General features: G+C 42.9%; 1 protein-coding gene across 1 annotated transcript in view; it reads right to left on the reverse strand.

Moving 5' to 3' along the window:
• LOC142741564 (fibrillin-2-like) overlaps positions 1 to 12718 on the reverse strand; it is a 142329-nt gene that overhangs the window by 60477 nt on the left and 69134 nt on the right. The window contains exons 4-5 of the mRNA XM_075850960.1: positions 12421 to 12516; positions 6283 to 6378 (exon numbers count right to left, since the gene is read on the reverse strand). Coding sequence (XP_075707075.1) covers positions 6283 to 6378; positions 12421 to 12516 — 192 coding nt within the window. The remainder of the gene's footprint in view (positions 1 to 6282; positions 6379 to 12420; positions 12517 to 12718) is intronic.

The following is a 12718-nucleotide window of genomic DNA, read 5'->3' on the forward strand; positions in this document are numbered from 1 at the left end:
TCCCCCAATGGCAGATGAACTGGGAAAATAGGGTTAGGCATGCTGGATTCCCACTGAAATAAAAATATCTGAGTATGTTAATGAGAACGCTGAGAGAGATAGCTGTCAGCTGAATGCTCTTTCTATTTAGTGTGTATGGCCATCTTAAAAGCAAAAGGCTCAATAAAGACAGCAAATTGAAATGGTAGTTTTGTTGGTTGGGTGAAACATGCTGCAAATTGTAGGCAATGATGAAGATTTGGTACATTTATGAATTTTGATTTAATTGTTTAATAGTGTTTGACAGATTGGGGGTGATTCACTGCAGTACTGCCAGTAGACATACAGTAGGATCATATAATTTATGACTCTGACCATTTTGATAGGCAGACTAAGCATAGCCAAATTGTTGATGTCAAAAGTAAGCATTTGAATGGCAGAATGAAGTAAAGGCTGGGAACTTTGTGTTGAGATTGGTGGAGGAGCCTCTCAGAAACATGTAAATTATACCACCCCATGTCCTGTTCTCTTTTGTGATTTGTTTTGCTTGGCCCAGTAGTCCTTGTATATACACAGCTGGTGAGCTTGTTTTGTCTCCTAAAATCAGTCCAGGCTCAAAGACATTCTTCAGGGTTAGAAAATTACCCCTAAAAAAAAAAAAAATCCTCCCTACCAGGGACGACTGACATCACATTCAGCAATAAATATAAAATAAATGTATAAAGGTGCAAATAACCAATACAAATATTCTGTGGCCTATGTTTACCACAAGTGTGTGCGCAATAATGTGAACTTATTAAAGAATTGTGTGTCCTATTTATCACATTCTCTCCGAGGATTCGAGATAGATGACACAAAACCAACTCTTCTCCTCCCCCAGCTAAAAGTGTGACTGGATATGTACATGTGTTCAATAGTGTTCCCCCTTTCCGTGCCTCGCGATATGATGTCAGCATACGGGAATGTGTATCACCAGACTGTAGAACTAGCTGCAAACAAAGCTAACCCAGAAATCTTTCCCCATGCAACCATAACTATAGTTTACTCCCTGATAGGCGGAATATCGACTAAATTTTTTTAAATATAAAATTAGGAACTTTTCACCATGGTGCAAGACATGTTAAGTCCAACTGAAGGTCAAACAGCTTGAGGCAAATGCCTCATGTCAAGCTTAGCATATCCTTTGGTTTCTGCAGGTCAACGTGCTATGGCTAATGTAAGAAACAGCAGCAGGGTTTTACCACAAGCTTGGGGAGAAAATGTCTTAGTGAGATGAGAAAGACACACTTCAGACCACTGACTAATCTATTTCCTGAGAGCCGGAATTACAGTCAGGGGGTCAGCTGTTGGTGTCCACATGCCTTCCTATGGGGGCTTCATATAAACAGGCTTTTCTCTCACCCGGCCTAATGACAAAACCACATTACAGCGTAGGGGTTGTGGTTGAGAAAGGAGGGGACAGAAACGTTAACAGCAGTGTTTGTGAAAACACTACAAAAACACACATTGTTTAAGCTACATACATATTATATGTACTGGAAGCTTTCATTGGCTCTTTTACAGACAGCCCATTTAAGAACTGCTACATCTCGACATCTGCTTGTATCTCCCCTCCTTACACTGCTGATTTCCCCTTACCAAAAGTGAATACATTCGACTATAAACCCTTTCACTGCCAAATGAAGGTTTCCGTGACAAGCTAAAATATGTAAAATAATGACACAGTAATAGGGTTACATGGTTACATAGTACGGTTGAAAAAAGACATATGTCCATCAAGTTCAACCAAGGGATTAGAGAAAGGGAAGATATATGAGTAAACTATAGAATTTTGTTTTTCCCCTGTTGATCCAGAGGAGGGTTCACACAAGGGAAATAGCAATAGTAATGGTACCCACTGCAAATTGGCAAATGAAAGCCCACTACTTATGCAAGTCCAGCTTAAAGAACTACACATTCAAGTTTGCTTGCTTTGCCTGTTTATCACACACCTTGATGATACGTAAGCCCAGGGTCACATGCGGAATAGTAATACGGTTGAGAAGTAAATTGTCATAAGTTGATATTAATAATGAAATATGTATGGGTACACTACCGTTCAAAAGTTTGGGGTCACCCAGACAATTTTGTGTTTTCCATGAAAACTCACACTTATATTTATCAAATGAGTTGCAAAATGACTAGAAAATATAGTCAAGACATTGACAAGGTTAGAAAAAATGATTTTTATTTAAAATAATAATTTTCTCCTTCAAACTTTGCTTTCGTCAAAGAATGCTCCATTTGCAGCAATTACAGCATTGCAGACCTTTGGCATTCTAGCTGTTAATTTGCTGAGGTAATCGGGAAAAATTTCACCCCATGCTTCCAGAAGGCCCTCCCACAAGCTGGATTGGCTTGATGGGCACTTCTTGCGTACCATACGGTCAAGCTGCTCCCACAACAGCTCTATGGGGTTGAGATCTGGTGACTGCGCTGGCCACTCCATTATAGATAGAATACGAGCTGCCTGCTTCTTCCCTAAATAGTTCTTGCATAATTTGGAGGTGTGCTTTGGGTCATTGTCCTGTTGTAGGATGAAATTGGCTCCAATCAAGCGCTGTCCACAGGGTATGGCATGGCGTTGCAAAGTGGAGTGATAGCCTTCCTTATTCAAAATCCCTTTTACCTTGTACAAATCTCCCACTTTACCACTTTACCAGCACCAAAGCAACCCAAGACCATCACATTACCTCCACCATGCTTGACCGATGGCGTCAGGCACTCTTCCAGCATCTTTTCAGTTGTTCTGCGTCTCACAAATGTTCTTCTGTGTGATTCAAACACCTCAAACTTCGATTCGTCTGTCCATAACACTTTTTTCCAATCTTCCTCTGTCCAATGTCTGTGTGCTTTTGCCCATATTAATCTTTTCCTTTTATTAGCCAGTATCAGATATGGCTTTTTCTTTGCCACTCTGCCCTGAAGGCCAGCATCCCGGAGTCGTCTCTTCACTGTAGACGTTGACACTGGCGTTTTGCGGGTACTATTTAATGAAGCTGCCAGTTGAGGACCTGTGAGGCGTCTATTGCTCAAACTAGAGACTCTAATGTACTTGTCTTGTTGCTCAGTTGTGCAGCGGGGCCTCTCACTTCTCTTTCTACTCTGGTTAGAGTCTGTTTGTGCTGTCCTCTGAAGGGAGTAGTACACACCATTGTAGGAAATCTTCAGTTTCTTGGCAATTTCTCGCATGGAATAGCCTTCATTTCTAAGAACAAGAATAGACTGTCGAGTTTCACATGAAAGCTCTCTTTTTCTAGCCATTTTGAGAGTTTAATCGAACGCACAAATGTAATGCTCCAGATTCTCAACTAGCTCAAAGAAAGGTCAGTTTTATAGCTCCTCTAAACAGCAAAACTGTTTACAGCGGTGCTAACATAATTGCACAAGGATTTTCAAGTGTTTTCTAATCATCCATTAGCCTTCTAACACAGTTAGCAAACACAATGTACCATTAGAACACTGGAGTGATGGTTGCTGGAAATGGGCCTCTATACACCTATGTAGATATTGCATTAAAAACCAGACGTTTGCAGCTAGAATAGTCATTTAGCACATTAACAATGTATAGAGTGTATTTTTGATTAATTTAATGTTATCTACGTTGAAAAAAATTGTGCTTTTCTTTCAAAAATAAGGAAATTTCTAAGTGACCCTAAACTTTTGAACGGTAGTGTACATCTAAATGTAAAAATAAAATCAATTGATCTATTGCGTCTTTTTACTAGTGAATGATAAAAACAATCACAAAACTGCAGGAAAAAAGTCCACTTGTAAAACATGCAGCATAAAACATCACCCTTCAGTGAACCAGGCCTTGTGTACGTAATATTACAGTCAGTGATATCACCTGTGTACAGCCTACTCCCTTTACAGCTACAGCTTCTACCTTTATTTTAATAATTGTCCTATTGACACCTTTGAATCTAACTAATAACTAGCGCTCTGTGGTTGTGGTACTTAACCCTTTCTAGACAGAGCTCTTACGTCTGGCACTGTGCTAATTGCTGTCAGAAATGGACATTAACTTTTAAATTTCATGTAGTCTGTCCTTGTTGCAAATTGCATAAAGACTTTTTTATTTTATTTTTACTCTTTAATAATGGTTGGAAAACAGGGCTTATTTCTGCCGGCAGGCAGCCTTTTTTGAATTTAACTCTTGCACGCCCACCAACTATTGAGGTCCGCTCCATTGTATTTTCAGCCTACTCCCTAGACACTTGGTAGTGAATGTGTTAAAAGAAGCACAACCTAAGTGCAATTTAGCTAAAATGTACACATGGCGAAGTGACATTAGTGCGTATAGAGCTGGCTGTGTGATTGGTAAAATAAATAAAAATCTTATTTACGTCAGTCTCTGTGGATTTGTGGTATAAGTCAGGGCTCTTAGAATATTTTTGGGGAACAGATACTGCTTGCTATTATCAATTTATTTCTCAATAACTATTTATAATCCTGTTTCCTTTTGTAGGTCTTGATGGCCTGTGTGTGTCAATGAGGCTATAGTTTTCTCTAGTTTTTCGGCAATGTTTTGTCTGGGTGTCTAAATATAGTTTATCCTAATTTTAAAAATGAGTGATAAACTTTAGGACTATGCCAGCAGGATTATATGCATGTTCCTGAAGCAGACAGTCAGAGAACAGGGGTGTACAGAGGTGTTCATTTCCTTCTGATCTCTAACATTTTCAGCAGGCAGCTAATTTGTGCCATATTGTAGATAGAGCAGAGGGGAGGCTCCTGCTGCAGCCAGTTGTTTAACAGCCAGACACAGGATTGTGAGGAAGAGGAGGAGGAGGAGGAGGAGGAGGAGGGAAATGGCTGATCTCTTTGGACACACACAGAACAATTAGAGAGGAATTCCTGGGATTTTTATTTTTTGTACATTTTCTATGTTTAGTGTTCCAATAAAAACATATTTAAAACAAAAGAAAAGTGGAAAACATAAAACACATGTACAATACAAAATTGTACCGAAATTCTCAAAAACAACACACTAGACAAGTTCATTTAATGCAGGTGTATTTTCTAAATGCATTTTTGCTGCAGTAGTTAGTTATGTGTGAACATGGCCTAATGCAAGCTTGTGAGGTGAAAATCCCAAGTAATGTTCTGTTTTCATATCCCTCAATTAATAACATTAATGAATTGGTATTTAAGCAGAAAATATATATTCCGGAAAGTACCTAGAACTAAACCAATGCTTACTGTTATTGAGTCTCTGAGGTTAAATATTTGTTGACGGGGGAAGTTATTGCAATAATGCGATGAGAAATATTTTCAAATTAAAACAGGGTCGAATAGAGGACAGAAAGTTATAAAAAGTGCATTAGGAGTAATGAGAAAATATTAGTGGAGAGTCTTATCTTACTTAGAATACTTTTGGCAATGAGCTTGCAATATTGGAGGAATTACAGGGCACAGTGATTGCAATATCTAGAATTGGACCTCAGCTATTAAAGACAAAGTTAAATTATGTTTTTAAGTGCAATATAAATTTAGTGGACACATAAAACTACATCTGGAGACTTTCTTTTGTGCTTTAACCCTTGGCCCTCAGTAGATGTATTTGACCATTATGTTAAAACAAGGAACAGTTGCTAATTTACCAAAGAGGACAACATTCTTTTAAAGTTTTTTTCTCTTTTTATGCTTTTAGGCTAGAGGTAGGTTCCCATCTGAACAACCGCTTCATGGAATGAAGGTCTGGCTTCTTTAATCCCCCGCTGTTATCACCATAGGGACTGGGTATACTCTGGCTCAGAGCAAGGGGGAGTCATACTTTATGATGTCCATATGCCCTGATGGGGCAGCCATTGTAAGACGTACTGATAGCAAATGCCTCCGTAGGTACATTGAGCTGCACAATATTTTGTGGCCCAGTGTGCTTGTGAAATGCTTCTGTGGTCCAGTTGCATTGAACTGTTAGTGTAACATAAAAAGAACAACTTAAATTCTCGTGCAAGGGTCACCTGCAGCGTTAGTAATGTTGCTGGGATTATATAGAGTGGTTTTGGGGAACTTTATTTGTAAAAAAAAGTGTAGCAGATAGATACTATCTGTGAGTGAATATGTATATATGATTATACACACACACACACACACACACACACACACACACACACACACACACACACACACACATATATATATATAAATAAATATACACATATATATATATACATATATATATATATACATATATATATATATATATATATATATATATATATATATATGAAAAGAGAGGGAATTACATATATATACCTCTTTCACATTGAGGTCCAGTAAATCCGTAAACACAAGCACATCTGTTCGGCCCAATACAGCGTCCTCCATTCTGACAGCCGTTTTCACATACAGCTTTAAAGGGAAAAAGTAAAACAATCATTTAATAATTTTGTATAATGACATTTGTGATAAACAAAACATTCTGCAAATTCTGTTAAGAAAAGTTCTAAAACCCTGAAGGAATTCCACTCAGACGGAAATTTCTTAGCATCCACAAAACTTCTCATTAGAACTTCATAAAAAGAATGAAGAAAGAAGATACCTGCACTGGTGTCAGAGTAGTTTTACTTAGATTGATGAGGTGTATTTTAAGAAATTCTTTCTGTTACATTGCCCATTGCATTATTCTTAAGAAGTCTTGGTTGAAGCTTTACTTTATGTTATTATATGTGATATAGCTGTCAAATGCTTCTACTTTTGTCAGGGGCGCTTCTACTCTCTCTACAGCCCGGAGTGAAATATTGATGTTGATGGTGGCTGAAGCCCACCTGTTTGATGGGACAACATTTATCACAGCTTTTTCCATAGTGGTCATGGTCAAATCTGTAGCAGATTGGCTGGCCTCCTGCTGTGTACTAAGTCTGGACCAGATGATCATTACATGATGTATGGCTAGTGTGAGTGTCCAAGTGGTTGGAAATACCAACCTCCAATAGAAACAAAAGTATTTTTCCACAAAATGAAAAACACATTTGGCCATTTTCCGCCATTCCTTAAAACAGATGGTACCCTTTTGACCCTGGGTAGTTGTGGGAACCGTGCTATAGGTTGAGTACATGAGATGAATGAAATGGCCGATCATTTAGCTGCCTAAGGCTACATAAAACATGGCTCTATTCCGTGGCTTACGAGAAGACATAAAGGTTTCACTTGCGTAGACTACATTCTAATACAGTATTATTTTATTTTTAAGTGTTTTCTCTAGTAAGGAAGTAGATCCTGATTTTGATTTCTGAAACTAGAAAATGTACTCTCAAGACCTGCTAACTAAAACTGCTTTCCAGGTAAAGGCATAGACCTTATTTTAACACTTTACACCCGCTATCATTGTGCAGCATAAGAAGCTCTGCAAGAAATTATTAACTTCAATGGACATAAGTAGCAAGCATTTAAATGTAGATATTAAAAATATCTAGAAAGTTTTTTCATAAAATAATGCAAACCAATACAGTTAATAAAATACACAAAGCAGCTAAAAAGAATTATTGTACTCATAAAACAGAGTTTCCACTGACTGTCGACAGACAAGTGCTTTGTGAAAATAGAATTGTAACTCTAACTTATGACATAGCCGCTATGTCAAACAACACTACAAATTGTACTGATCTGTCTAAATGTGGGAAATGAAACATTTTGAGAGTTTCTGGCCATGGGAAATTGGTATGGAAATGTTCCCAGCCCTTCCCGTCTCTGGTCATGAGAATTTGCAGTCTTTCCTATTATTTTGTGGTACTTTTTAACAAATGGTTTCCTTTCTATAAGGATTCCAGGCTTGACAACACCCCAGATAAATGCCAAGATGAACCTAAAAAAGTGCTGTGAAAGAGACAGACTTCCAAAGCATGATCGCATGAGGATGTAGACTAATTGGATGTCTGAAACTGGCTGTCATCCAAAGCCACTAGGACTAGGTTCAGTCCCCACCAGACTCACTCGTCTAGCCAAGGGCAGGCGGTAAAAAATATTTTGGTATGAAAGCCCATTTAATTATGCTACACAAAAATTTCATTTCTTTAAGTTCTTGTGCTATGGAAATATGAGCTATACATAATAAATTCTGTGGAATGTGCAGTGATCCAAGGGGACAGGTGCATAGTGCATGAGGTTATAGACTGAAACATTTCCGACTAGATATAGGTTTAATTGCCAGGTGCTGACATTCCCACTTTACAATGCTTCATTAAAATAAATACATTCATAACACATTTTTGCCTTTCAGAAAAGCTCTCTTAGGCGGAATTCAAATGACAGGGTTTCCCGGCCGGGTGCCGGCCGTTCATAAATCGGCCGGCACCCGGCTGCATTAGGAATAATAGACCCCTAATGGAGCTATTCACATGACCGATTTTTTGACGGGCCGGGAAAACCGTCCGTCAAAAAATGGGACATGCCCTATTTTCGGCCGGATGCCCGGCCGCCCGGCTCCCATAGAAGTCTATGGGGCCGGGTAATACACGGCCATCACCGGAATGTGTCCCGAGTGATGGCCGGGTCTACCGTTGCTCGCACTCTCTCTCCTCCTCCTCCTCCTCCTCCTCACCACAGTGCAGAGTGCATGTGAGGAGGAGGAGGGTCTTTTTTTGCTCCCTGTAGGAGTCGGAATCCCCAATCCCCGGCCGGGGATTGGGGATTCCGCTACAGGAGAAGTGAGTGACTACACTGTCCATATATGGACACAGCGAAGTCACTCACTTCTGCAGCGGAATCCCCGACTCTATGGCCGGGGATGCCGCTACAGGAGAAGGGAGTGACTACACTGTCCACATATGGACACAGCAAAGTCACTCACTTCTGCAGCGGAATCCCCGACTCCGCTGGGTGGCATTACCTGCAGGGTGCTGGGTGGCATTACCTGCAGGGAGCTGGGTGGCATTACCTGCAGGGGGCTGGGTGGCATTATCTACAAAGGGCTGTGTGTGGCAACAAATTTAAATGAAATTCATCCGATTTTAAAACGGACAGGGAAAAAAACGGATGCAAATCGGGTCCAAATCGGCGGGTAAAAACGGCAACACGGCCCGGAACGGAATCGGAACGGATGCAAACCGGATGCAAACCGGCCGGGAAAATCAGCCAAAAACGTCCGATTTTCCCGGCCGACACTCGGACCCTGTCGTGTGAATGAGGCCTTACCGTACCGACTGCTTTCTTATTTAATTATTGTACATATATGTTTTTTCTTGAGCTCTGGTACCAGCAAAGCCTAAGGCGGGATTCACCCGAACGGGTCGTTCCCGAGCCCGAGTGCTGGCCGGTAAAATCGGCCATTCTGCCCGGCCGGTTTGCATAAAGTTTTGCATCCGTGCCGGGCCGGGCAGATCCGGACAGTGACATCAGCGGCAACTCCTGAAGGGGAATCCCCATGTGTTCGGGGATTCCGCTTCAGGAGTTTCCCCTGATGTCACTGCCCAGATATGGACAGAGACATCAAGCGCTCTGTCCAGGAGCGGAATCCCCGAAAACACGGGGATTCCGCTCCTCCAAGGAGCTAAAGTGCGGCTAGCACATAGCAGAGCGGGGAGATACCTCCCTGCTCTGCTATAGTGGCGTCGCTATAGTAGTAGCAGCCGCAGCAGCAGCAGCAGCAGCTGCTAGCAGCAGCTGCTAGCGGCGCCATCGAAGGCCAGGGTGATTTTAACAAGCAGGGGAAGGGAGCCAGCGCAGCGCTCCCTCCACCTGCTGTACACCCCGGCCCTGCCACACAGTGTGCAGCGATGCCATTCGTCAGAATGGCATCAACAACTCCTCAACTCCTCCTCCTCCTCACATGCACTCTGCGCTGTGAGGAGGAGATAGAGCGCAAGCGCCGGGAAACACGGCCATCACTCGGAACACATTCCGGTGATGGCCGTGTAATACCCGGCCCCATAGACTTCTATGGGAGCCAGGCGGCCGGGTACCCGGGCGAAGATAGAGCACGTCCTATTTTTTGACGGCCGGATTTCCCGGCCGTCAAAAAATCGGTCGTGTGAATAGCCCCATTAGGGGTCTATTATTCCTAATGCAGCCGGGTGCCGGACGATTTATGAACGGCCGGCACCCGGCCGGGAAACCCTGCCGTGTGAATGAGGCCTAAGGCATCATTTACACGACAGGGTCCGAGTGTCGGGCGATAAAATCGGCCATTTTGGGCCGTTTTTCCCGGCCGGTTTGCATCCGTTTTGCATCCGTTCCGATTCCGTTCCGGGCCGTGTTGCCGTTCTTAACGGCCGATTTTAACCCGTTTTGCATCCGTTTTTTTCCCTGTCGGTTTTAAAATCGGATGAATTTCATTTAAATTTGTTGCCACACACAGCTCTCTGTTGATAATGCCACACAGCCCCCTGTAGGTAATGCCACCCAGCCCCCTGTTGGTAATGCCACCCAGCCCCCTGCAGGTAATGCCACCCAGCCCCCTGCAGGTAATGCCACCCAGCCCCCTGTAGGTAATGCCACCCAGCCCCCTGTAGGTAATGCCACCCTGCCCCTGTAGGTAATGCCACCTAGCTCCATGTAGGTAATGGCACCAAGTCCCCTGTAGGTAATGCCACCAAGTCCCCTGTAGGTAATGCCACCCAGCCCCCTGTAGGTAATGCCACCCAGCCCCCTGTAGGTAATGCCTCCCAGCTCCCTGTAGGTAATGCCACCCTGCCCCTGTAGGTAATGCCACCCAGCCCCCTGTAGGTAATGCCACCCAGCCCCCTGTAGGTAATGCCACCCAGCCCCCTGCAGGTAATGCCACCCAGCCCCCTGTAGGTAATGCCACCCAGCCCCCTGTAGGTAATGCCACCCTGCCCCTGTAGGTAATGCCACCTAGCTCCATGTAGGTAATGGCACCAAGTCCCCTGTAGGTAATGCCACCAAGTCCCCTGTAGGTAATGCCACCCAGCCCCCTGTAGGTAATGCCACCCAGCCCCCTGTAGGTAATGCCTCCCAGCTCCCTGTAGGTAATGCCACCCTGCCCCTGTAGGTAATGCCACCCAGCCCCCTGTAGGTAATGCCACCCAGCCCCCTGTAGGTAATGCCACCGAGCCCCCTGTAGGTAATGCCACCCTGCCCCCTGCAGGTGATGCCACCAAGTCCCCTATAGGTGATGCCACCAAGTCCCCTGTAGGTAATGCCACACAGACCCCTGTAGGTTGCCCGACCGGGGATTCCGACTCCTACAGGGAGCAAAAAAAGACCCTCCTCCTCCTCACATGCACTCTGCACTGTGAGGAGGAGGAGGAGAGAGAGCGCGAGCGACGGAATACATGGCCATCACTCGGGACACATTCCGGTGATGGCTGTGTATTACCCGAGCCCATAGACTTCTATGGGAGCCGGGCGGCCGGGTAAACGGCCGAAAATAGAGCATGTCCCATTTTTTGACGGCCAGGTTTCCCGGGCGTCAAAAAAATCGGTCATGTGAATAGCTCCATTAGGGATCTATTGTTCCTACTGCAGCCGGGTGACGGACGATTTATGAACGGCCGTCACCCGGCCGGGAAACCCTGTCGTGTGAATAAGGGCTAAGACTTCTCTGCTAGACAACTCTGACAGTGGAGGTCAAAGTATCAGGCATTTTGAAATCTAACATACCCAAAACTTCTTTCTGCTTAATGGCAGACATTGGGGGTCTGACGGGCTACCCACCAAAATCTGCAGGTTCGTACAACTTTAACGTACTGTGTATGGCCAGCTTTTTAGTGCATTAACTAGATTCAATATTACATTTTGTCATCAACTAAAATCTGAGTTTTAAAGCTTCAGTTGTCATGTAACATTTCACTGCATTGCTAAAATGAGGGGACATACAAAATCTACAAAGTTGTTGCTGTGATCTAGTCCAAACTCCTGGCTGCAGTAAAATATGACAGTCATGCTAACCAATGAGTTGCAGAGACCAGGCAGCACAACTAATCAGGTTTTGGTGGGTGCATGATCCTGGTGGGCTGTCCGCTCCTCATCCAAACATGAATCCAATATGTACAAGAATAGAACTGCACTTTAAGTACGAGGTGTGCTTCAAGTGATTTTATTTCTAAACTTTTTTTTACTTAGAAACATGACAACACTGAATGTGCAATCAATTAGTCATATGAAGGAGCAACGTTTCGGGTAATTTTACCCTTCATCGGGCTGCTGAAATATGGATGTTTGTGCGAGGAGCGGTGAGGTTCACTTTGGCTTGATCAGAACTTAGCTCAGAAAATCGCTCAGGAGCCGCTGTCAGCTGAGCCATCAGTGCAGCTTATTGACACATTCAGCTCAGAACGGCTTTATATACTATGATACATAGAAGTTGCAGAAGTGAAACCGAGCATTTTTTCTTTATAAAAGTCAATAGTTTTTATCCAAAAATAAATGCATTTTAATAAAAATAAAAAACCCCCAGAGTGTCCATTGCCTTTAAGTTAATCTAAATATACATACGTTGTCCACAATGGGTACCAGTGTATCCTTTCTGACAGGAACATGAATCTTCACTGCAGCTTCCTCCATTCATGCAGCGCACATTGCAGTTCATAACTAGGTAAGATAAAAGAGGAATTATATAGTAGTATTAGCAGAAGAGGGTAAGAGCGGACAGGCAAAATGAAACAATTCTCAATGTCTTGTACCTGATTCCTTTATACATAACATGAAGACACAATTACATTGATTATGATGGCAGTGTATCAGATATACAATCTTGGGTGCTATAATAATTTTTTAGATTTTTAACTTTAAG

This window comes from Rhinoderma darwinii, chromosome 1, assembly GCF_050947455.1.
Source record: "Rhinoderma darwinii isolate aRhiDar2 chromosome 1, aRhiDar2.hap1, whole genome shotgun sequence".
In the NCBI taxonomy this organism is placed as follows: domain Eukaryota; kingdom Metazoa; phylum Chordata; class Amphibia; order Anura; family Rhinodermatidae; genus Rhinoderma; species Rhinoderma darwinii.